The sequence below is a fragment of the Microcaecilia unicolor genome, chromosome 7 (assembly GCF_901765095.1).
Source record: "Microcaecilia unicolor chromosome 7, aMicUni1.1, whole genome shotgun sequence".
Lineage (NCBI taxonomy): Eukaryota > Metazoa > Chordata > Amphibia > Gymnophiona > Siphonopidae > Microcaecilia > Microcaecilia unicolor.
Genome location: NC_044037.1, coordinates 218,072,176 through 218,099,301, shown reverse-complemented (window position 1 = coordinate 218,099,301; position 27,126 = coordinate 218,072,176). Strand labels below are relative to the sequence as shown.

The 27,126-nt window shown below is 36.9% G+C and overlaps 1 protein-coding gene across 1 annotated transcript in view; it reads right to left on the bottom strand.

Annotated features, from left to right (window-relative positions):
* TTN (titin) overlaps window positions 1–27,126 on the bottom strand; it is a 470,266-nt gene that overhangs the window by 189,604 nt on the left and 253,536 nt on the right. The window contains exons 149-165 of the mRNA XM_030210848.1: window positions 25,532–25,606; window positions 25,131–25,214; window positions 22,903–22,986; window positions 22,442–22,525; window positions 22,143–22,223; window positions 21,861–21,941; window positions 21,548–21,628; window positions 21,249–21,323; window positions 21,077–21,160; window positions 20,783–20,857; window positions 20,619–20,693; window positions 7,005–7,082; window positions 5,737–5,811; window positions 5,198–5,296; window positions 2,383–2,451; window positions 1,925–2,032; window positions 1,443–1,496 (exon numbers count right to left, since the gene is read on the bottom strand). Of these exons, the coding sequence (XP_030066708.1) occupies window positions 1,443–1,496; window positions 1,925–2,032; window positions 2,383–2,451; window positions 5,198–5,296; window positions 5,737–5,811; window positions 7,005–7,082; window positions 20,619–20,693; window positions 20,783–20,857; window positions 21,077–21,160; window positions 21,249–21,323; window positions 21,548–21,628; window positions 21,861–21,941; window positions 22,143–22,223; window positions 22,442–22,525; window positions 22,903–22,986; window positions 25,131–25,214; window positions 25,532–25,606 (1,362 nt within the window). The remainder of the gene's footprint in view (window positions 1–1,442; window positions 1,497–1,924; window positions 2,033–2,382; window positions 2,452–5,197; window positions 5,297–5,736; window positions 5,812–7,004; window positions 7,083–20,618; window positions 20,694–20,782; window positions 20,858–21,076; window positions 21,161–21,248; window positions 21,324–21,547; window positions 21,629–21,860; window positions 21,942–22,142; window positions 22,224–22,441; window positions 22,526–22,902; window positions 22,987–25,130; window positions 25,215–25,531; window positions 25,607–27,126) is intronic.

Here is a 27,126-nt window from a genome sequence, read left to right as displayed (position 1 = left end):
GGCCTGCGCTAGTGTAGGCGCGTGTTTTGGATACGCACAGATCCATTTTTCAGCACACCTATAAAAAATAGCTTTTTTATGGACTGAAAATAGATATACGGCAAAATAAAAATTGGCGCACGTCCATTTTGGGTCTGAGACCTTATCGTCACCCATTCACTTAGCGGTAAGGTCTCATGCGTTAACTCCATTGTAATCGTCTATGCACGTACAATGCCGATTACCGCCCGGTTAGCACCACGTGCCAGAAAATAAAATATATTTTCTGGAGCACGTAGTGGATGTGTGTAAAAAATGAAATTACTGCCCAGGCCATGCAGTAGCCGGGTGGTAGTTTCAAATTGACGCATATTGTGTGTGCGTAGACGCCAACATGGTATAGCAAAAGGGCCCTAAATGAAATAACTACTTCTGAAGGCTACAAGTATGAGTGGGGATGGAGGAATTTTTTTGTTGTGATGGACTGGATCTTAGTGGGGGACAGGCAGATATGGGTTAGATTCTAGTGGTGTACGTTGACAATTTTTGTGCTTTGTAAGTGTGCCATGAAATGGAAAAGGTTGAAAATCACTGCACTAAAAAATAATATTTATTTTTTGGTGCAGGGGGCATGGGGGGGGGGGGGGGAATGGAGAGTGGGAGTGTCTATGCAAATTGGCTAGCATGTTGGCCATTAGTGGAAAAATCTAAAAATCGGCCATTTTATCCCTGTGGAAAAGTGCCTTAGTGCATGGGAAAGACCCACGCAAGGGCATGCTATGGCCACGTTTTGACACAGCTTAGTAAAAGGGCCCCTATGCAAGTTAGAGGCCCCACTGGCATCTTTGCAGGCAAATGTACATTGCAAGTGTTTTATACATATATGCGTGAAAGGGGCTCGTGAATGCAGGCGCCTAGATTACAGAATTGCTCTTCATATGTGTCGGTTAGGGTTATGCAAACGATGATGACTTAAATGTAAACTTGCTTTTAGTCATTTGCACTAGTATTCTATAAAGAAAAGTAGGCTCCTACTGTTATTTATAGAATAGGCTTGAAATAGATGCCTGCTGATCTCCTTATGCTGGGTGCCCTCTTATAGAATGCCCTTCTGCAGGGGGAAAACTTTATAGAATTACTGCATGCATCTACACAAATATTTTATCTTAAAACCCCACATACATCAACACTTCGCTCCACCCAAACTATGTCCAGAGGAACACCTATCTGCAGATCAAGTAAAAACGGGCATAATCTTGTGCTGTGCCCACTTTTTATGTGTGTATAACTGTGCAATTTTACAGCAGCCATTCTCCAAGTGTAAAACATGCTCTACATGTGTAAAATACTTTATAAAATTATCTTCCTTCAAATTGGAAAAAACTATTAGTGAATTACATCAAAAGACAATACATTAAAAGCATATTTAAAGATATCAATCATGATGTAACAAAAATTTCTACCTGTCACAGGTTTCGGTTCAATAACAGCCGCTACAGCAGGTTTAGCTTCAGGAACTTTAAAACACAATAACAATAAACGTATTAAAATAAATGTGTCCTGAAAGTATGCAAAACATTCTTCATTAGAAAGGGGTTTTAAAACTGATTACAGCTGCACACCTTTTTCTCCTGGCATGCAAAAAGATCATTTTAATTTTAAAGAAAGAAAATTATATTTAATTGTGAGAGTTTAATCCAGAAGAAAAGAGGAAAATGTAGGGAGTTGAACACAAAACAAAAGGTTCTTTTATATACTTAGAACTGAAGAGTTATGATGATGAAGAAAACGAGGATGGCAAAAAGGAGAAAGAGATATCCAGGAAGCAAAGATGTTAGCTATTTAATTGGATTTAGCATTCTGCTTAGCACACCAGATAGATGATATGATTTAGCAGCAGCAACAGCAGCAGCATCAGTGCCAAGATGGCCATGAATACTTGTACCTTTCTTTGCTTCAGGCACTGGTTTAGCCAATGGCTTCACTTCTTCCTTTTTCGGAACTTTAAATGGTTTTTCAACAGCAGGTTCCGCCTTCTTGGGAACTCCAGGTACTTAAAAATATCATTATTTTGTTATTTTATTTCAGACTACCAAACTTATTTACAGATGTTTTGTTGTTAATATATTTTTAAATAAAAGAAATGGAAGAAAAAGTTCAATTTCACTTTTCAACTATAAATTTTCAACTAGCTTTAAAATACTGCATAGATAAGAAATAAGGCAAATTTAACGAGACAAAGACATACATGCATAAAATGATGAATACCATAAACTTTTGTATACTGCTCATTTAAATTTATATCAGAGCTCATTAGTTACAATTGCATAATACTAAAATATTGTTCTAATTCCTTCTTTATTCTTTGATAACTTCATTTAATTTTTTGAAGAAATTTTGTACCTTCTGCTTTTTTAATCTTCTCTACTTCTTTCTCTTTGGGAAGTTCTTCAATCTCAGGCTTCTTTACAACTTTAGGAACATTAAATGCAAATCATTTACTAATCAAAATCAGAGCAGGCAACACCAATACAACAGTGGACTCTGGGCTCTGTTTATTAAGCTGCGCTGTAGGCGCACTAACTCTTTAGCACGTGCTAAAAATTAGCACACCCTAACAATAGAGACACCCTTATATTCTTATGGGTGTCTCTAGCATTAGCGCATGCTAAAACATTTGCACGCCTACAGCACGGCTTAGTAAACAGGGCCCTCTGTTTCCTAAGTTTTTTTAAATTATGAATCTCCAGGTAGAAACATCTTTGAAAACAAGGCTCTAACATATAAAACTTATACTAATACAAAGATCATAGGACAAAAAAAGGAAAATATATAATACTATGAGAATTAACTAGGTAGGTAACACAACATTTTGATATGAGCTCTAATGGTTGGACCAAGTTGAACTTACCCCCCCCCCCCCCCACCCCTGTTTAGAAACCTGAGTCACAACGCTGACACAGTCCATTCAAAGTGAATAGGCTGTGTCCGGCATTAGCACACTGCAGCTGCTAGCATGGCTTTGTAAACACGGGGGGGGGGGGGGGGGGGGGTTAGATAATTAGAGACCTCACTAAGGTTGTTGGTAGGCATAAAACATTGGCAAAAGATATTCTAATACAAATTTGTGATGTATTTCAAAATTTAAAGAAATACCTGTATTAGCTTTAAGTTTACATGATGAGAATAGGTTGCCATACACACAGTAGTTCAAAGCTGCTGGGAAACATCTCACCTAGCAGCACAAGTTATTTTTGGGTTATACTATTGTTGGTAAGAAAGCTGAACTGTCTTATTTTTATTTATTTTTATTTTTCAGAGCAATTTTGGAGATATGAAATTGTCTCCAAGCCATACATAGGATCTTTCAATAAGTTGCATGTTTTGTATTTGACCCTGATGAAGCCTTGTGAGTTGGCAAAACGGGTCCTGTTGGCTTTTTGAATTTTAATATCGTGCTTATTGTTGAGGCTAAAAGCAGGTGCTTTGAAGATTCATCAAACGTTTAGATATGATTTGATAGTTCCTTTATGTAATTGGAACTCCATTCTTTCAAGAAGTTTAGATTATAATAAAGTATTTTTTGTATTCTAAGTTTTGTCTTCATACTTTGGACTTTTTTTGAGGAACTCTTATTTTGCTCTTCTGTTGATTATTAGTTTCTCTACATCCCTATGTTTTTTTTTGGTCCAGTTGACATTGGCCAAGCAGAGGAATGTCAGACTTGGGCAAGGTGTGGTAGGCTATTCATTAAGGGGCCTGAAAGTCAGGAGCACTGCCCAGAGTCTCTGGGTCTCCAAATTGGGAATCCCTCAACAGGGGTCTCAAGCTTGAGGATTTGAAGTCTTTGTGGCTGACTTTTTCCCCCACTGAAGTCAATGGAAAGAAAGTTTCAGTGTTAATTGGGAAGTAAATAACTGTGCTAATTTTTAGCTCATTGTCAGTCACTGAAAGTAATTCCATATTCAGGTCATCAGCATGCATTAGTATATCTCACTCATTTACCTCCCATTTAGTGTACATTTTTGAGCTCTAAACCCCTTCTTGTATTGGAAGCAATTTCGGAGTACAAAAGCAACACTAAAAGGGATATAAACAGCTGTGCTAAGCTTAGTGTATCTTAATACATCAGCCTCATAGGCAGGACTAGGGGGGGGGGGGGGATATGTATGCCAAGAAGGCATCCTTTTCAGGCAGTGCCAGTGCAAGGCCTTAAAGTAAATGACAATAGGGTTTTCTTTGACCTGAATATTTCGGTCCCCTAGGTATCTGTCTATGCCAAATCTGGGTCTGGACAGCACACATGCTACATGAATTAAGCTAGAATACAATTCATATGAGGTAATTTGTGTCACTCTCTCTAAAGTGGTTACTTTTATGTATCTAGTGGAATTGTACAAATCATGGCTAAATATCAATGCTGACCAACTTAAAGAGCTTCTAATTAACCCATGTGTGTGTGACAGAATTTAGCTGGACTAAAAGAAATGGCACTGAGGGCATGCCCAAGGCATGGTTAAACTTTTGGAGGCCAATGCTGATATTCAGTGTTGGCTGGGTAAAGTTAGCTGAGTAACTATGGTTGAAAAAATCACCGTCCTAAATAAAATTATCTAGTTAACTGTATCTGGACATATTCAACAGCAGACTTATCTAGATAAGAGCCATTGAATAACTGAATAAGTTATCTGAGTAACTTTCCTACTCAAAGTGTCTTTCAATATGTTGTTCTAGGTAGTTTGCATAATTTGATTATTCTGAAAATCAAACCTGCTTGTAACTTTTAGGGAACCTGCATTGCCTACACTGATCTATTTCTTTCTCTACCTCTGATTTATTATTAAAAAGAACCTTATAATTAGATTTCCTTCTAAACTGTATCTTTTATAGAATCTAATGTTTATTACTCCAGTTTTGTTTTTTTTGTTCTTGTAACAATTCTATTATCTTTAGAAATTAACAGCTAGAGTTTCTAATTTTGCTCTTCTACACTAACATGTACTAATGTTGTAAACAGATGATTTTACCCCAGGTTCCATTTTATTCAGTGGGACCAAATTACTAATATTGTGTATTAAGAAAGTTAGCACAGGAAAATGCAGTATTGTATCTTTAGTAACTTTAGCTGTAAATATTTAAACATTTGTTTTAGATTTATGTATTTTGATCACTAGGAAAATACTTATGATTTTTTCCATCACATAACAGGCCAGTTTACCTTTTTTCAGAGCAACGTCTTCTTTTGTGGGAGGTGTAACCTCAGGAATGGGTTTACGAGGAAATTTCTTTTCAGCAACCTTCTCTTCAGCTTCAGGCACTTAAAAGAATATGATTTCTGTTTCAGACTAAATTATTTACAGCAATAGAAGCCAAACACTAACAGAAGTACACACAAGAAAACAGACGTCACCAAAGAACTTGCAAGGTTAGATAGTATTTTGTTTTTGGATAACAAGCAAAGTCAAGCATACAAAATATGACTACTTTTGAACATTATAAAATATCAGATTGACATATGAACCGATTCTTCAATAATTTCCTGATAGGCAAGTCTAAAGAAACATGCAATAAATTTAACAATTCTAATACAACATAAATTTAAATGCAGAAAAAAAAGATTGAAACACAAAATACTATTCTGAAAATCAAGAATACAAAGACCCAGGGGTTGAAGATGAGCATATGTATAAGAAAGATGCTGATAAGCTGAAGTTATAGCACATGCACACTGCTCTTCTGGATTGATAGCATATATACCTTTCACTGGTTTGAGCTCCACTTTTCCTGGTACTGCTTTGGGTTTTTCAGGAACAACCTTCTTAGCCTCAGGAACTTAAAAGAAGATAAATGTACCTTTACAATACAGAATTCAAGATTACATTACAGTTCTACTCAGATGTTGTGGATCTTCAGGCACTCCTTTCTGTTTTGGGTATCCAGAAAGGCCTGTGCTATGCTACCGGGTGAACACCTTGGCTTGGCAAATATGGAATATGCCTTTATTGGATAGTATGAAGGGGACCTTCTTTGTTGCACAGGAGTGGATGCTTTGCTTCATCTGGGAGTCAACAATCTGGTATCTACTTGCAACTTAGAACTATGGAAGAAGCTCCTATAGACCTTGCTCAGATAACCACGGTTTTCCTTCACTTGAAAACTGGCTAACTTTGCATCATCCAAAGGCTAGTGTGGCAAGCAACAAATCTGCAAGTGTCATTGAAAAAACACAGAAGATGTGGAACAAAAGGTCCAGCTTTGTACCAGCTGATGGTATTCAGTTATTCAACTCTGATTTAATGCCAGCACATATGAAATAATAAACATGGTTTTCAAGAGCATGACCACAGTTATAGGGAGAGAAAGTCTTTTGCAAGTGAGGATTGCTGCTGAAGCTATGGGTTCATCTGGGCAAATGTTTTGTTGAGTAACTTGTTATGCTATTGTCTCCTACATTTCAATAACATTTATTTTAAACTTTACTTATGATGACCTAAGGCAAGAGAAGGCTGCTCATACACTCAAAGAGAAGGGGCTGACTCTTTATGTACTGCTAAAGTGAACAAAATGCATACATTAAGGCTAGGTGTACATAATCTGGTGCTCTCATGGATACGGTGGGGACATCTTAGCTTGGACAAGAAAATAAAAATGGGAAGAGATCAGATGACTTATAGCTCAAATGAACAGACTCAGGGCCTCCTAACCTGTGGTTCTATTAAGAAAAGCACAATACAATAAAAACCAAGTGGAAGTTGGACCACTCTATCCTTTAACAAGTAAGACAACAGCAGGGTAGTAGATAACCAAAAGCAAGCATAAAAAAGAATTCAGGGCTAAGGAATAAAGCTATAGTCATCTGGTTATTAAAAATGATGCCCTCTGATTGTCTTTGATTTTATAAGAGGAAAGCAAGGGAGGGAAGGGGTATGGGGGTGGCAGTGAAACAGGGGCCCCATACCTGCCAACCTGGTTGGACAAGATTACAGCTCAAGGACATTGTTTTTCAGGACTAATAGTGAATATACCTTTTGCTGGTTTGAGCTCCACCTTTTTTGGTTCTGGGGCAGGTTTTTCAGGAACAGCCTTCTTTTCCACCTCAGGAACTTCAAAGAAAATAATTGTACTTTTACTATACAGTATTCAGTGTTGCATTATTCTAAAGAAATAACAATTACAATTATTCTAGTTCCAAAAAAAACCCAAACAACTCATCTGTATTCATGGTTATTCTATAAAGAGATCAAGATTTACTGTTCCAAAAAATATCATACTCTACATGCAATGCAGTGTTTTAGGTGACTTCAGGGTAAATCTAGATATGACAACTAAGGGGCCATTTTACTCAAGTGTGTTAAGCACATGGAGGACAATTCACTAACTGGTACCAGAGGGTGCCAGGTAGATGCCTCTTCTATAAAGTAATTCAGGTGCAAGTGCCTGCTTTCCTTTATAGAATTCTAGCCTAACAGCTTAGATAGGTGGGTTCATTTACTCACGATTTCATCAGGATTTGTGCTAGTGTTTTAGAAATACACATAGGGGTCATTTTACCAAACCATGTTACATGCTAGTGCATGCTTAATGTCGGAAAAAAAGGTTTACTGCAAAACTCATTAAAGCATTTTGCAGTGCTTTGCTTGTCAGCACACACTAACTCATGCATTAGCTATTGTGTAGCAGGGGCAGACAATGGGTGTGGAAGCATTAGCCAGCTAGAGTGTTTGCATTAGTGCATTCTAACTGGTTAATGCCAAGTTAACACGGAAGCACTTAGCTCCTTCTAAATAGGAGCTGGTAAGTGCTCCCATGTTAACTTTTTTTGCAGGTAACGCATGCTAATGTGAACATGACCTGAAAAAAAATAATTGAAGAATGCCTAAAATACTCCCATGTTAGAAATCGGCTTTGTGCATGGGAAAGTCCTGCGGTAAAACAGCTAAGACCATATTCTAATGCAGCCCCATAGGAACCTACGTGTTTTTATAAAAAAGACTGCAAATAGGTGCATTCTTGCCCTCTCAGTCCAAGAGATTAGTTATAAAATTACCGTCTCAATGTGTATATTAGTACATGCCTACAGTTATCATGCTGGTTTGACACTTAGCATGTAGCAATTTACATGTCAAGGGCATACATAGCATGGGAAGCAGCAGAAAATAGGCATGATCTGGGTGTGGACTGTGCCATAACTTACCATACATTAACTTAAATGTAGCAGACAGCACAGATCACATAATGCCATGTGATTAGGTGGTGTTAAATGCATTTGCATTATTTGCAATGCGGTTAATATGTACAAAATGGTTAATATGTACAAAATGTTTTTTCTCTGTGTCCTCTGTATGGGAAGATCTTGGCCATGTTCTCAGCAGTTACCACAGAGATACAGTTGCTGCACATTAAATTTTGCAACTAATGTGCAGTAGTTTCAAAATTTTTTACCATACTTTAGTAGAAGGGCCCCTTAAAGTTTAATATTGTAGCTTTTTCTTAATTTTGCAGTCATATAGAGCTTATTAGGATTACAAAAAGACTAACATAAACTAGTTAATTTTACAGACACATTGGGAGGGCTAATTGGAGGTCTGAAATTTGCCCATCCTTTCCCTAGGTAAAAGAATGCAAAAGGATCAACAATGCTTGTAGTTTTACCTATTAAAAAGGTAGACAGGTTCAAAGGCAGTGATAGATGGAAGGATGCAACACAAATAGCTTTGCATTTTCAAAACTATATGTGCATTACTTTCCAGTCAAAAATACTGGCAGAAAAAGCAGGTGCAATCGGTTTGGCTACATTTCTTCTAATCAATTTTCAAATGGAAAGAACATACATACATTCCCTTTCAAAACTGGTATAAAGTCCATGTATAGAAATATCTGCAAACTTTGCAAATACCTGTATACATTTGAAAACTGCATCCCAGAAGGCTAACTGCCACTTGGCTGTGACATATATGAAGACAGCTGGATTAAATTTTCCATTAATTGACTATGCTTTGATATTTTAAATTTACCAAAAAGCAAATGCTATTATTTTTACAGAATCTCCTAAAAATGAAAAAAGGATATATGGGGTTTTCTAACCCCAGTGATTTAAAGCAGTAGTTCTTAACTCAGACCTCATGACACATGTGGCCATTCAGATTTCAGGATACCCATAATGAATATGCATGAGATTTGAATACAATGGAGATAGTGCAAGCAAATTTGTCTCATGCATATTCATTGTGGATACCCTGAAAAGCAGGCCGGCTAGGTGTGTGTCCCGAGGACTGGGTTGAGAACCCCTGTTCTAAAGTGACCCCCCCCCCAGTGGTAACTGTAATTACAGGATAATTCTTTAAGGAACTGACAACATTAAATAACTGGAAAGACTCTGTAATAATATCAGCTCCTGGAAAAATCATTTGAGCTCCTACAGATTTTGGTGATGCCACCAGAGCATCTGGAAAAAGGATTTTCATCAATAAACTGACAATCTATGACCTATGTAAGCATGCCAATATGCATTGACTTTTACTGCCAGAGGTTCAATTGAAAACAGATGTGATAAACCTACATTATGAGGAAATATATCAAAAATCTGTGCCAAAACTAGTTACCGCAGGATATCACACATTTGTAAACAGACTTCCTAATAAGCAAGGAAGACTGACCTATATTAATACTGCATATACAAATATTACCTTTAAAATAAACTATAAAAATAAAACATCATAATAAAAACAAGAAAAAACAGAAAGAAGATGTACAGGGGCTCTACCGTGCATTAAATATAAAGCTACTAAGTGCTTTGAATTTTAATGAGAATTTAAGACAAAATGTTTTTGGAAAATGATTTTACAGAGTATGAGATACTTGGAAGTTTGAAAAAAAGCATTCTTAGTTTATAGTTATATGGAACTGTTGATTTTGTCAATCACATGTTTGGTGATTTAAAACTTAGCAGACAGTAGCAAAAGAAAAGAACATTAAATATACAAATACCTACATGACAGGCAGCACATAGAAGTGAATTCAGTAGAGCATATATAAATTATGTGCAAAGATAGAGTGAATAATAATGCAGTTATTTTGAAGAAAGGTACACCCATATATTATACCTTCAACTTGAGTTATTTCCTCTTTTGTTGGAGGAGAAATTTGTGTTGATATTTCAGGAATCTTCTTTTCAGGTTCGGATACTTTAAAGAATATTATTACAGATTTAATATCTGCTCGTTGGAGCAAAGGTCATAAATGAACTTTTACTGAATAAAGATTCTTGATTGACTACATGTGACAAACATACACTTTAGGTAACATACACATGTATACAAGAAAGTCAATCATACTTTGAAGGAAGACTAAAGACAACAAATAACTAAGTACAAACAGATCTGTTTAAGAGTTCATATAATTGTAAGAAAGAAAGTCAATTGAGAAGTCATAAATGGGAGATGAAAAGAGCTGGAACATCTTCAATAAATATATAAGTTCTTGGATGTGAGACAACATGGAAATGTGGAGCAGAACTTGAACTGCTGTAGATACCTTTCTCAAGTAAGACCTCTTCTTCTGTTGGTTCTGGCTCATGCATCTCGGGAATTTCATGCACTTTAAAGAAAGAACTAGCATAAGACTGGCATTTGAACTTGACAAACTTGAACTATAATTACACATAAGGTCACACATAAAATAAATTGAATGGTGACCATAGTTGTAGATCAGTAAGCTTTTTGACATTGTTCTACACAGAAGACCAGAAGGCCAGAAACAATTAAATGTTGCTTTTATAAAATAGGACAACATATGCTTTAGGTACGTTGCTAGCCTTAGGTGCTCTGCTAAAAAATAACCCCCACTATGTAAGTCAGCCCCTTGATGAACAGAAAGACACATGAAACAGAACGACACATGGTGTACATCCATGCTAAATAACTACTACAGACTGACAGACTAGAATCTATAAGAGGTTAGTGAAAAAGAAGGCTTTAAAATCTTCCAGCAAGAATTGCTGTACCTTTAGTTGGTGGAGTTCTTTCTTCTTGGGGAGTAATAATATACACTTTTTCTTCTGGGATAAGTTTCTTTGGTGCTTCATGTACTTGAAAGATATTAGTTTTGTTTTAAGAACCTCAAAATAAATTGCAAACATTGATAAAAACAGGACATCATAAAGGACTAATATTTCAAAGGAGGTCACCTAATATGGTGCATGGTTTACAATACATTGAGCTGCTAGGATGATATGTCATCTCAATTTCACAGCAAAAGACTTTGGGCCTGATGAAAGCTGCACAAATTTGTATTTTAAATTTCAGCTGGTTGGAACATAACTTTATATGGGTAAATTATTTGTTTAAATTAGGTCAGCAAAGTAGCAGGCCTGATTCAGATAAATGGCAAATGCCAGCCTCTACGTTCACTTTGAATGGGTTTCGTCGGCATTGCCGCGTGGAAATTGCTAGTTTGGTTTGGTAAAAGAGGCTCATAACTTTAGACTGGATTGAATTGCTTCATTTTAGCAGGTGCCTGTTAGGACTTGGCATCATCCACACAGCTCTTCAGGAAACAAGACACAGAACACCAACAAAACTGTACGACACCATGAAACTACAAGAAGTGAGTTGAAGAAAACTTCCATCAATGATTGAGGTACCTTTGGATGATATTCTGTCTTCTTTTTTGTGAACAAGACTGGGTATTTTTTCTTCAGGTACAAACTTCATAGGCATCTCAGACACTTTGAAAATATTAGATTCTATTAGGAATCTTAAAATACTTGCAAAAGTACCAACTCATAAGAATAAGAGATTTTGTTAATTTTGATCATGAATGATGAACTAGGAGATTTGTGTTGGCTTCAGGGAATTGCTGTAGTTTTTAATAAAGATACTTTTTTCTTCTGGGACATATTTCTGAGTAATTTCAGACACTTGAAAGATAGTAATTGTTTGTTTTAGGAAATATAGGTTATATTCAGACGAAAAAGAGCAGATGCTTCTGTCACAATGTGATATACCTTTGACTGGTCGAACTTCCACTGTTTTAGGAACAGCAACAGATACTTTTTCTTCCAGGACAGGTCTCTCTGGCACCTCTGGCACTTTAAAGATATTAACATTGTTGCTTTATATAATATTAGTCTTTAATCCATTTTCAAAAGCTAGACACTAAATACTTTAAAATTCTGATATACCTTTGCCTGGTTGGGCTTCCTTTGTAGTGACAGGAAATTTCTCTTCCAAGACAGGTTTCTTTGGCACTTCAGGCACTTTAAAGATATGAATTTGTTCTAAGTAATGTTTGTTTGTTTTATTAATAAAAAGAGCAAATACTTCTATTAAACCATGAAGTACCTTTGGCTGGTGGAACTTCTTTTTTAGGAACAGCAATAGTTACTTTCTCTTCTGGGACAGGTTTCTTTGGCACTTCAGGCACTTCAAAAATATTAATTTTTTAAAATTTACATTATGTTTACAATAATTTTACTACTAATAAAGAACAAATACTTCTATTAAAACAAGAAGTACCTTTGGCCGGTGGACCTTCTTTTTTAGGAACAGGAATAGGTACTTTCTCTTCTGAGACAGGTTTCTTTGGCACTTCAGGCACTTTAAAAATATGAATTTTTGGTCTAAGTAATGTTTACTTTTTTTTTTATTAATGACAAAGAGCAGCTACTTCTATTAAAACATAAAGTACCTTTGACCGGTAAAACCTCTTTTTTAGGAACAGGAATAGGTACTTTCTCTTCAGGGACAGGTTTCTTTGGCACTTTGGGCACTTTAAAAAAATAAATTTTTGGTCTAAGTAATGTTTATTTTTTTATTAATGACAAAGAGAAAATAATTCTATTAAAACATAAAGTACCTTTGGCTGGTGGAACTTCTTTTTTAGGAACAGCAATAGGTACTTCTTCTTCAGGGACAGGTTTCTTTGGCTCTTCAGGAACTTTAAAGATATGAATTTTTTGTTCTAAATAATATTTATTTTACTACTAATAAAGAGCAAATACTTCTATAAAAACTTGAAGTACCTTTAGCTGGTGGAACTTCTTTTTTAGGAACAGGAATAGGTACTTTCTCTTCTGGGACAGGTTTCTTTGGCACTTCAGGCACTTCAAAAATATTAATTTTTTAAAATTTACATTATGTTTACAATAATTTTACTACTAATAAAGAACAAATACTTCTATTAAAACAAGAAGTACCTTTGGCCGGTGGACCTTCTTTTTTAGGAACAGGAATAGGTACTTTCTCTTCTGAGACAGGTTTCTTTGGCACTTCAGGCACTTTAAAAATATGAATTTTTGGTCTAAGTAATGTTTATTTTTTTTTTTATTAATCACAAAGACAAATACTTTTATTAAAACATGAACTACCTTTGGCTGGTGGAACTTCTTTTTTAGGAACAGCAACAGGTGCTTTCTCTTCAGGGACAGGTTTCTTTGGCACTTTAAAGATATTTTTTTGTATCATTGAATGTTCAAATTTACTTTCAAATGATAAAGAGTAGATATCTCTATTAAAATCTAATATACCTTTGGCTGTTGGAACTTCCTTTTTGAGAACAGCAACAGGTACTTTATCTTCTGGGACAGGTTTCATATGAACCTTAGGGACTTTAAAGATATTAATTTTCATTAGGATTTTTAAATTACTGCTAGTAAGCTTTAAACTTGCAAACGTTTTGAAAGAGATCCTGATGACTAAAAACAGTTAAAACCTTTCCTAACTCTAACTACGATCATGACATTGGAGGAGACATTTTAAATAAAGAATAGTTGGCCACCTGGGGCTGATGGAGTGTCCTCTATTTTAAGAAGCGTCCTTGCTGCTCTTTCTTCTGAGACAGCTTTCCTAGGCATTTTAAAGAGAGGCCTTATTTTTAGGAGCTACACAAATGATTAAGAATTGACAGGCAACATGACATAGAATTATCACAACAGACAAAGCAGGATTTATTTAAAAGTTGGGACTATAATCTATAAACAACATCACTAATATTCTGTCTGTGGCTAACGATATGATATTAAGAAATAAAAACATAAGAGAAGTCTTCTGTAAAAGCTTCAACCGCAGTTGTACCTTTGGTGGGTGGAACGTCTTCCTTTGGTGGGGGAATGACTTGTACTTCTTCTGCTTCTGAGATCATCTTCTTTGGCATCTCAGGCACTTTAAAGATAGGATTTTCAAGATAACATACAGCACACAAAACTTATAACAGAAATTTCTTGTTTAAACTACATATACAGTGGGGGAAATAAGTATTTGATCCCTTGCTGATTTTGTAAGTTTGCCCACTGACAAAGACATGAGCAGCCCATAATTGAAGGGTAGGTTATTGGTAACAGTGAGAGATAGCACATCACAAATTAAATCCGGAAAATCACATTGTGGAAAGTATATGAATTTATTTGCATTCTGCAGAGGGAAATAAGTATTTGATCCCTCTGGCAAACAAGACCTAATACTTGGTGGCAAAACCCTTGTTGGCAAGCACAGCGGTCAGACGTCTTCTGTAGTTGATGATGAGGTTTGCACACATGTCAGGAGGAATTTTGGTCCACTCCTCTTTGCAGATCATCTCTAAATCATTAAGAGTTCTGGGCTGTCGCTTGGCAACTCGCAGCTTCAGCTCCCTCCATAAGTTTTCAATGGGATTAAGGTCTGGTGACTGGCTAGGCCACTCCATGACCCTAATGTGCTTCTTCCTGAGCCACTCCTTTGTTGCCTTGGCTGTATGTTTTGGGTCATTGTCGTGCTGGAAGACCCAGCCACCACCCATTTTTAAGGCCCTGGCGGAGGGAAGGAGGTTGTCACTCAGAATTGTACGGTACATGGCCCCATCCATTCTCCCATTGATGCGGTGAAGTAGTCCTGTGCCCTTAGCAGAGAAACACCCCCAAAACATAACATTTCCACCTCCATGCTTGACAGTGGGGACGGTGTTCTTTGGGTCATAGGCAGCATTTCTCTTCCTCCAAACACGACGAGTTGAGTTCATGCCAAAGAGCTCAATTTTTGTCTCATCTGACCACAGCACCTTCTCCCAATCACTCTCGGCATCATCCAGGTGTTCACTGGCAAACTTCAGACGGGCCGTCACATGTGCCTTCCGGAGCAGGGGGACCTTGCGGGCACTGCAGGATTGCAATCCGTTATGTCGTAATGTGTTACCAATGGTTTTCGTGGTGACAGTGGTCCCAGCTGCCTTGAGATCATTGACAAGTTCCCCCCTTGTAGTTGTAGGCTGATTTCTAACCTTCCTCATGATCAAGGATACCCCACGAGGTGAGATTTTGCGTGGAGCCCCAGATCTTTGTCGATTGACAGTCATTTTGTACTTCTTCCATTTTCTTACTATGGCACCAACAGTTGTCTCCTTCTCGCCCAGCGTCTTACTGATGGTTTTGTAGCCCATTCCAGCCTTGTGCAGGTGTATGATCTTGTCCCTGACATCCTTAGACAGCTCCTTGCTCTTGGCCATTTTGTAGAGGTTAGAGTCTGACTGATTCACTGAGTCTGTGGACAGGTGTCTTTCATACAGGTGACCATTGCCGACAGCTGTCTGTCATGCAGGTAACGAGTTGATTTGGAGCATCTACCTGGTCTGTAGGGGCCAGATCTCTTACTGGTTGGTGGGGGATCAAATACTTATTTCCCTCTGCAGAATGCAAATAAATTCATATACTTTCCACAATGTGATTTTCCGGATTTAATTTGTGATGTGCTATCTCTCACTGTTACCAATAACCTACCCTTCAATTATGGGCTGCTCATGTCTTTGTCAGTGGGCAAACTTACAAAATCAGCAAGGGATCAAATACTTATTTCCCCCACTGTATGCATGTCAATGCACCTTTCTGAGGAAGAAACAACATAGTACAACAGAAACATAAATAACACATAACAAATGTATAAAACATAAAATAATACAAATTAATAGAGCAGAAGAGGACAGTTTGTTCTATAGTTCTCTAGCAAGGAAAGAAAATGATTGATTTTTTTGATTGCCCATGTTAATGCATCTAAGGAGCCCTTTTACTAAGCTGCGGTAAAAGGGGCTTTGCACTAGCGGCGGCAGTTGCTTTTGCCACACGCTGAGTCACTTTTTACTGCAGCGGGTAAAAAGCCTGAAAAAAGAACTGTCATGTGGTAAGTTTGCACTTATTGCATGGCCATTTCGGGGGGAGCACTTAATGCCAACCACTGAGGTGGTGGTAAGGGCTCCTGCACTCACCCTGCAGTAATATTTTCTGGAATTTCTGGTAGTACTGGAAATGCTGCGTGCTGAGGACAGAACTACTGCCAGAGGCCACGTTAGGCCTACAGTATTTCCGATTTGCCAAGCGGCAAGCCTTTAGTAAAAGGCCTCTAAAGCAGCTTTTGATGACTGGAGGCCTCAGGGCAGATAATAGGCGTAGACTGCATACTGCATGCTGTCACTTGGGCAGTTAGCGTGGGTGTACATACCGCTTTCTCTAAGTGCATCAACACTAATTGCAAATACTCTTAATGTGCAGTAAAGAACATTTTAGTGTGGTAATTGTAGAGGACATGCTAGGCATGCCCCCAACAGTTACTGCACAGCCTTTGCATTTATTGCTCATTAATGTTTGTTCTTAAATTGTGATAAGTGCAAAAACTTATTGTACTTTAGGAAAAAGGCTCAACGTGAATTAGGATGTTGCTGAACCTTATCAGAGCTCCATATGAGAATCACACTAATGTATGTAAAACATCAGAAACAACTGAATAGGGGAACAGTGAAGGAAGCATAAAAAAAGGACATAAAGAATGCACATGTTTTATTACAAAACAGTGCAAAAAAGTAGTAAATAAATCATATTTGGGCAAAACAAAAAGCTGATCTGGAAATAAAAACAAAAATGGAAGAAATTTAACAGGGAACATGTAACTTTCCCCCTTGTTTATTAAAGCTTAGCTCAAGTTATCTGCAGCACGACCCATTTTATTCCTATAGGCCCTGCTACTTATAACTCGAGCTAAGCTTTAGTAAACAACCCCCTTGGTATTTCAAAGAAATGAAGGCGTGATCAATATGACTCTTCCAAAAAGACCAGGAAGATGGTGTAGGGAGTATATACTTTATTCCATAATACAAAATGACTCGAAACGGCACCATGTTTCGGCAATAGTGCCTGTCTCCGTGTTCATAGCAGATCTTGTTTCTCCACCTTGGTGGTTGAACTACACTAGAGTACATTAGGCAGTTAGGAATAGATTAAATAAACGATGCCCAAATATGGGTGCTGGAAAAAATCAGCGCAAAACACTATTCTACAAAGAGGACTCCCAGTTGAGCACTTTATAGTACAGTCTGATGTCGGTGCTGGGCAAAATGGTAGAGACTATCATTAAGAACAAAATAACAGAGCACATTCTAAAGCATGGACTGTTGAGAAAAAGTCAGCATGGATTTAGTGAAGGGAACTCTTGCCTCACCAATCTACTGCATTTCTTTGAAGGGGTGAACAAACATGTCGACAAAGGTGAGCCGGTGGATATTGTGTATCTGGATTTTCAGAAAGCGTTTGACAAAGTCCCTCATGAAAGGCTCCAGAGGAAGTTAGAGAATCATGGGATCGGAGGTAGTGTATTGTTATGGATTAAAAACTGGTTGAAAGATAGGAAACAGAGAGTAGGGTTAAATGGTCACTATTCGCAATGGAGAAGGGTAGTTAGTGGGGTCCCTCAGGGATCTGTGCTGGGATCGTTGCTTTTTAACATTTTCATAAATGACCTGGAGGTGGGGGTAACTAGCGAGGTTATCAAATTTGCTGATGACACAAAGTTGTTTAAGGTCGTCAAATCGCAGGAAGATTGTGAAAAGTTGCAAGAAGATATTGTGAGACTAGGAGACTGGCCGTCTAAATGGCAGATGACGTTCAATGTGAGCAAGTGCAAAGTGATGCATGTGGGAAAGAGGAACTATAGCTACGTCATGCAAGGTTCAGCGTTAGGAGTCACGGAACGAGAAAGGGACCTGGGAGTCATCATTGATGATACGTTGAAATCTTCTGCTCAGTGTGCTGCTGCGGCTAAGAAAGCATATAGAATGTTAGGTATTATTTGGAAAGGGATGGAAAACAAAAATGAGGATTTTATAATGCCACTGTATCGGTCCATGGTGCGACCGCACCTAGAGTATTGTGTTCAATTCTGGTCATCGCACCTCAAAAAAGATATAGTGGAATTGGAAAAGGTGCAGAGAAGGGTGAAAAAAATGATTAAGGGGATGGGACGACTTTCCTATGAGGAAAGGCTAAAGCGGCTGGGGCTCTTCAGCTTGGAGAAAAGGCGGCTGAGGGGTAATATGATAGAGGTATATAAAATAATGAGTGGAGTGGAAAAGATAGATATAGAGCATCTGTTTGCGCTCTCCAATAATACTAGGACAAGGGGGCATGCGATGAAGCTGGAGTGCTGTAAGTTTAAAACAAATAAGAGAAACCGTTCTTTACTCAGCGCGCAATTTGACTATGGAATTCGTTGCCAGAGAATGTGGTTAAGGCAGTTAGCTTAGCAGAGTTTAAGAAAGGTTTGGACGGCTTCCTGAAGGAAAAGGCCATATAATGTTATTAACGGAATGTAGGGAAGAATCTACTATTCCTGGGACAAGCAGTACAAAATACTTTGCTCCATGGATCTTGTCAGGTGATTGTGACCTGGATTGGCCACTGTCAGAGACAGGGTGCTGGGCTAGATGGACCTTTGGTCTGTCCCAGTGTGGCGATGCTTATATCTTAATTCTCGGCATTTGGGGGTAGAAATGGTGGTATTCTTTAACTCTGTGTGCAAATTTTTGGAATGCCCCTACCACACCCCTGGCTATGTTCCCTTTTGAGTTGTGTGCTAGGGGATTTAGATACACAGGGTAACAGAATAGCAAACAGGAAGATGCATGCACAAATTTAGTTAATGCCAATTAACTGTAAAAATTGATTGTTGACATCAATTTATTGCTAATACATGGTGCACACATCTTTGATCTGCATGCAAATTTCAGTACCCAAATTTGGGTGCTATAAATAGAATCTAGGGGTTAATGTGCGATTTAGAAATATATGGACTTCTCTAGCTTTTAGCGCATACTTATTTTTAGTGCATGCCAAAAATACTACCTTAGCTTAGTAAAAGGCCCTATGGTTTTGCATTATTTTAACAGTTAGTGTGTGCTAATTTACGCATTAATAGGGCCTTTTACTAAGTCACAGTAGCGTTTTTGGCATGCGCTAAATGCTAGAGATGCCCATATATTCCTATGGGCATCTCTAGTATTTATCATGTAGTAATCATTAGCACACACTAAAAATGCTACCGCAGCTTATTAAAAGACCCTCTTAGGGCATTTTGTATTAGGGAGCGCTAAATAGGCAGGGCATGGATGGAGCATGGGCATGAAGAATACATTATATAGGAGGCACTAAGTGCATCCACTCTAATTGCGACCAGAATACCACATACCAATGGACATTTTAATTCAGGATCTGCAAAGGATATGCTGGGCACCCCCTTCCCACCGTAGCTTCTGCATTAAATTTGCACTTACAGTATATTAATGTATAGCAGAAATGGCAAAATTTAATGCACTTTAATAAAAAGTCCCCTTCTTTAAACATGATTTTGACTGAGAAACTTAGGAACAGTTCACAAACATAAACGACATAAAATATTTCACTCATAAAGACCATTAAGAACAAATACCATAATCAACAACAATAACAACAACAGCAGCAACAACATCAAACATGTGCCTTACTGAGCAGACTTGTGAATACTAATGAAAGATGTAGCAAAGAGTAGGTTGAAGATATTACATTTAGGGGCTCTGGAATTACAGTAAAGATGAAGAACTGATGTACCTCCCAATGGCAGAAGTTCTTTTGCCTTGAGAACAGTAGCAGGTACTTTTTTTTTTCCAGGAACAGTATTTCTACACAGTTCAGGCACAAATTTCATTGTTGCCTTAGCAGTTTTGTAATTAGTTCCAAAAATATCAAGAGCAAATGAAGGAAAGAACACATGCTTGGGATTGAAATGCACAGTACAATTGACTTGTTATCATTATTGTGAAATAAGCAGGTTTTTGGTTTTTTTTTACTTATGTTTAATTACATCAATAAGCATTTTCAAAGATAGTTTTGTTGAAAATTGAGTGTACCTCTCACTGGGGGAGCTTCTTTTTTCTTTGGAGGAGCAGCAGGCACTTTTTCTTCAGGGATAACTTCTTTAGGTGGTTCAGGCACTTTAAAGATATTATTGTAATTTTAAGAATTTCAAATTTATTGCAAAAAGATTAAAAGAGAGAGACACAACAACACTGATTTACAAACATAGAAAATGAAATTCCATTAACAAATAGAAGCTTGCCAACCACAAATTTTACACGAACAATGACAGGAGACACCAATGATACTGGATTCTGGTGTTACAGTTATGGTGGTGAGTGGGTGTACCTTTAACTGGTGGAATTATCTTTTCCTTAGGAGCAGCAACAGGAACTTTTTCTTCTGGGACAGGCTTTTTTGGTACCTCTGGCACTTTAAAGATAACATTTTTCATTTACTGAATATTCAACTTTGATTTCAAAAGACAAATAGGAGGTATCTCTGTTAAAATGTAATGTACCTTTGGCTGGTGGGACTTCTTTTTTAGGAACAGGCACTTTTTCTTCTGGGACGGTCTTTTTTGGTACCTTCGGCACTTTAAAGATAACATTTTTTCATTTATTGAATATTCAACTTTGATTTCAAAAGACAAATAGGAGGTATCTCTGTTAAAATGTAATGTACCTTTGGCTGGTGGGACTTCTTTTTTAGGAACAGGCACTTTTTCTTCAGGGATAACTTCCTTAGGTGGTTCAGGCACTTTAAAGATATTATTGCAATTTTAAGAATTTCAAACTTATTTCAAAAAGATTAAAAGAGAGAGAGAGACACAACATAAAACACTGATTTACAAACATAGAAAATGAAATTCCATTAACAAATAGAAGCTTGCCAACCACAAATTTTACATGAACAATGACAGGAGACACCAATGATACTGGATTCTGGTGTTACAGTTATGGTGGTGATTGGGTGTACCTTTAACTGGTGGAATTATCTTTTCCTTAAGAGCAGCAACAGGAACTTTTTCTTCTGGGACAGGCTTTTTTGGTACCTCTGGAACTTTAAAGATAACATTTTTTCATTTACTGAATATTCAACTTTGATTTCAAAAGACAAAAAGGAGGTATCTCTGTCAAATGCAATGTACCTTTGGCTGGTGGGGCTTCTTTTTTAGGAGCAGGTACCTTTTCTTCTGGGACAGGTTTCTTTAGCACCTCTGGCACTTTAAATATATATTATAGTATGTTTGAGGCATGTTGAAGTGATTTACAAACATGAACATAGAAAACAAGAACATGAAATATGAATGTACAGGTGGGCTGAAAAAGAACAATGGCAGACTACATGGCAAAGAGACTTGATAAAGCAAACCTGACCTTTCTAAAATGTCAGGAAATTAGAAGACAAAGAGAAGTGCATGGGAATCTCATTAAGAGATTGATGTACCTTTAGCTGATGGAACCTCTTTCTTAGCAACTGCAACTGGTACTTTTTCTTCAGGGACAGGTTTCTTTGGTACCTCAGGCACTTAAAAAACATTATTGATAGCTTTAGGAAGTTTGCAATTATTAACAAGCTTTATATACACAGAAGAAGGGAACAAAAAAAACCACACAGATGTACTCCTGGGCTAAAAATAATCACAGCAGAATTTATAGCAAAAAGTCCAAATAAAGCAGCCCTGGAATTCTCTAAAATGTCAGACAATTAGAAGACTGGGAGCACTTGACATAATCTGATTAAGACATTGAAGATGTACCTTTAGCTGGTGGAACTTCCTTCTTAGGAACAGGAACAGGCATTTTTTCTTCAGGGACAGGTTTCTTTGGTACCTCAGGCACTTTAGAAATGTTATTTTTTATTTTAGTAGTGTTGAAATGATGAACAAACATTTTACACACATAAGAAAAGTGCATGAAACACAAACATACTGCTAGACAAAAAACAACCAGGATATATATAGCAAAGAGCCCTGACAAAGCAGCCTTAAAATTCAAATATCAGGCAATGAGAAGGCAGAGAGTTTCAGAAGCTGATGTACCTTTAGCTGGAGGAACTTCTTTCTTAGCAACTGCAGCAGGCACTTTTTCTTCAGGGACAGCTTTCTTTGGTACCTCGGGCACTTTAAAGATATTATTGTCTATTAGGAATGTTGAAGTTACTTGAAGATGTCATGAAGAAGATTATCACTTTACAGTCTGAACAGAAAATTATAAACGAGGTCTCCAGAAAAAACATATATGGCTTGCATCTTTAAAAGTATACATCTCACTTTTGGATGTGAGAGAATAGTAATAAAAAGTGTTTTTTTTTTAGCTTTTCATTCAAGATGCGATATACCTTTAGTTGGTGGAGCTTCCTCTATTTTAGGTTCTCTGATCGGTGGTTTTTCTTCTGGGACAGCTTTCTTGCGCAGTTCAGGCACTTAAAAATATATCATTATGGTTTTAGGAACTGGAAAATGACTTAAAAAGCATTAAGAACATAAACTGCAGACAAAATAAAGCATAACGATGCAAACTAGGTAGACAATAAGAAAATAAAATGAACTATCAGTGGTTAAAAGTATTAGGGCCCTATTTACTAAGACATGCTGTAGGCATGCTAGCATTTTTAGTGCTTGCTAAAAATTAGCGTGCACTAACACTAGAGACACTCGTATATAAATGTCTCTGTCTCTAGCATTAGTATGTGCTAAAAACGCTAGCACACCTTAGTAAACGGGGCACTTAGAATGATAGTAAAATAAATCAACCAGAATAAAAAGCTTTTGGTTAAAGTTGCAAGAAAGGTTCAGATACCTTTGGCTGGTGGTGCTTCCTCCTTTCTAGGAACTGTGACAGGCACCTTTTCTTCTGGGACAGCTTTCTTCAGAACCTCGGGAACTTAAAACATATTAGTTTTGTTTTAAGAACTGCCAAATTATTTGCAAAATAATAAACATCTTATTTTCAAAGAAGTTTGGCATAGACACATGGGGGTAATTGTATAAGGAGGGCACCAACATTTAGGTGCTGTGAACACACATAAGTGACCAGAATGCCAGCATATATTTGTGTGTGTGTGTTATGTGTGCATGCACATGTAAACATAACGCCAATATTCCAGGTATATACTCTTGTATAAAATAGCAAACAATTTGAAGGTGGGCATACAAATGAGAAAAGTCTGGGAGAAATGTGGGCAGAGTGCATATCTATATGCATTAATTATATAATACTATAACATATGCATATATTTTTTAGCAATTTAGACTTGAGAATTTACACCAGCTGTATGGTGGATGTAAATGATCGTGCCTAAAATATATGTATGTATTTGCCCTGCTCTGCTAATATTCTATAAAGGAAAATAGGCACCTACTTTTCTTTACAGAATAAGCTTCAATTCGGGGCCTTCTTGGTGCATAAAAATAGATGTTCCTTTATAGAATTATCCTATATGTTAGTGTGCATGGGGTGGAGCAATGTCATACATACTTGATAAATATTGGTGTGGATATTAACACCAGTTCTTGTATTTAAAAAAATAGGCTTCATATAGGTGCCTTAAATAGTGCTTTAATTAGGGGCCTCCTTATAAATTTACCTCCATTCTGTCTAAAATGAGTTGCACGAGGGATGTGCTTTGCTTTGTTCTGCCAGCTGAGAAAATATGTTGTTAAAATTCTCAAGTATAGATAAGGAAAAGAAGGATATGTTCCTCACAATAATGACAAATGGATAAAAAAGCAAGGATGACACAGGTGATATAAGATGTCTTGTCAAAACATACAGCAGTGGTTCCCAAACTTGGTCCTGGAGGCACCCCAGTCAGGCAGGTTTTCAGGGTATCCACAATGAATATTCATGAGAGAGATTTGCATGCACTTCCTTCACTGCATACAAATATCTCTCATGAATATTTATTGTGGATATCCTGAAATCCTGAATGGCTGGGGTGCCTCCAGGACCAGGTGTGAGAACCACTGACATACAGTCTTTATTTGAAGCACATAGTCTATATCAAAAAAGATCTGTGGCAATCAATATCATCAGTCCATGGCACATAGGACTTGACACGGCCGTGTTTCGGCACTAAAGCTTGCGCCAGCAGTGAGCAATACCAAATCACACTGCTGCAGATCTCTCTCATGAATATTCATTGTGGATATCCTAAAAACCTGACTGGCTGGGGTGCCTTCAGGACCTGGTTTGGGAAGCACTGGACTACAGCATCAATAAGATCACCTCACAAAGAGAGCAAATTGCTCATGTTTGTGTCAGAGTTTTTTTTCGAGATACAAATGTGAGCAGTTTTCTTTCTCAGTGAGGCAATTGTATTCATGCTCTAGTCTGTTCTCTCAGGCTATCAGTGTCACAACTGATGCTATTGATTTCCACAGACCTTTTTTGTTAAAAATCTCAAGCCACCTGATTTTTTTTCTCTCTTTCTGTCAATGTGTGAATGAGTATTGGTTCATGCACTGACAGGAAATGAGAAAGAAAAAAACTGCCCAATGCAGAAAATGGCCATATTGTTACCAAGGTGGTGTATACTCTTTTATTTTATTTTTTGCAAGTGCACATGTTGCAGTAATTTGCATGCCATATTTTACTACTTACCACACCATTCTAACACACAGCTTATTACATCAGGCCAGTTCCATAATCAGCTAATGCTTTGTACTTTAAATCTGCTTCATTAAAACTAGTAAATAAATTCTAAGTTTAATTTGCTTTAGATCCTAAATTGTCTTTATTTTCAAACTGAAAAATGTATTAAGTTGGTTTGCTTAGCTATTCAGTGATAGCATATTAAATAGTATAATTTACTGCAGCCATATGCATCCAGGACTTCATTTCAATACTGTACAAGAAATATAACTCAGTTCATGTCTAGAAGCTAAATTACCGCGTACCAAGGAATTAAAGGACTAAACAGAAGTTAGGACAAAAGAACATACTTTAAGAAACACAAAGAAGAGTTGTTTGAGAATATTATTGTAAAAAAAAGTATTATAAATACTTTCTTTGAAGAGCAGTTGTACCTTTAATTAATGGAGCTTCTTCTTTTTTAGGGACTGCAGCTGGTACTTTTTCTTCAGGTACAGCTTTTTTAACCACCTTAGGAACTTTTAAAGAGATCACCTTTTCAGCAATTTACAAAAAAAACTCAAAGACATAAAACATTAACACTGCATCCAATCACCACATATTTCTCAGAAAAAAGGTAATCAGACACTTGAAACATTGACAGTACGGTGGCATAAAAGATCTTATATTTAAAAAAAAACTCCAAGAAGAAATTTGGCAAAGAAATCAAAAGTAGACACAAAGACAAACATGTAAACCAAGAATTGTACATATAAGAACTGAATACTAATGATGAAGATATGAAAGAAGATTTTTTTAAAGATTGAAGAGTAGGAAGATTGAAGAGTAGATATACCTTTGACCACACGAACCTCTTCTTTTTTAGGAACTACAGCTTGCACTTTTTCTTCAGGGACAGGTTTCTTGAGCACTTTAAAGACATTGTTTTTTGTTCAGAATTCACAAAAACTATTTACAAAACATTACAGCAAAGTAATATGAACAATGGAAGATATAACTAATGTTGTAATAAGAAGAATGACTGGGATGGAAATCATGGTTAGAGACATTTAGGACACAATAAGTATGGGTTTGATTATATATTATGTTCTTATTCTATAGGATATGTTACGCAATAAACCCAATTAGATTGTTTTAGAGTGATTTTTTTCCTCTAACCTTACATGGAAGGATTTCTCTTCATTTGCTGCACGTCATAAGTTATAGCATATCTAGGGTTTATGATTTTAGGTTTTAACTGATAAAACACTCTCAAAGCAAAAACATTAAAATAAAGGTTTTAGGGCCAAAAATTGATTCTATCTGGAGTCCGTTTACAAACCTCTGGATAAATCAAGATTTTCCCACCTAAAAATGCATACTGTACTGCGTTTCACTTGCAAATGATTGATTTGGATTAATAATATGTAATATGCCTTCTATGAACCAACCCAACTGTGATTTTCTTTTGTAGTCTAAAGGGTCTATTCATCCTCATGATCTCCCTCTCTAGCCATTTCTTGATAAGCTGGCTCCTTCCAGTATTTCTGATTATTGGTTTCTCCCACTATAACATTGTAATATTGTCTTGCCCTTTTAATTTTTATGTTTAGATTTTTGACATATTTTCTTTATCACAATGTTTTTCTGTTTCAAAATTTCTTTGATGTAATATTTCTAAATACAATAAAACATTTTCTTGGATATACACTGAAACACATTACTTTCCTTATTACTTTCTTATTATACTGCCGTCTCATTCCTTGTGTAATGCTATAGATTTCTGCTCATCTCTGCTTTTCCTTTCACTTTTTGCTGCTAGAGACTATCTTTGTTTACTCCATGCTTCCTTGAATTTCATTATTGTTTTTACATCTACCATGACTTCTACCTCCCAGTGCAATAGCATTCTAGGAGAATCAATGTCTAGAATTGTACTATGAAGTCTTATCAAGGGTATACACAATAGTTCTACTATCCACAGCCTGGAATTGCATGGTCCTGGGTTGTACAGCAAAGATGCTAAGCCTCTGGCCCATTTTGCCTCTGTGCTAGCCTATCTTCTACTATTCTTATTAGTTTCTCAGGGGGCACTATCACTAACCCCTAGGAAGAAGAAAGGGAAGAAGGGACAAACTGAAGTTGGCATCTTCTCTTTGTGGACTAATCCATACTTTAGAATGAAAGGGAGAGTATCTAGGATTCATTCATAAAATTGAGGTCTAGTGCATGGGTAAAGGACAATAAAACCTTTTATTCACAAGAAGAGTTCTGCTGGCTGTATTGATCTTGGAGAAAATAAGATTCTTTGACCATTGTGAAGAAGACCTACAAAAAGGACCTATATGGTCCCAAAAGCTTAGCACATTATCATCTTTAGGTATCAAACAGTAACTATACAAAAGAAGTAAATTATCCACACAAAAGAAGAGAAACCATTCTATGAAAGGT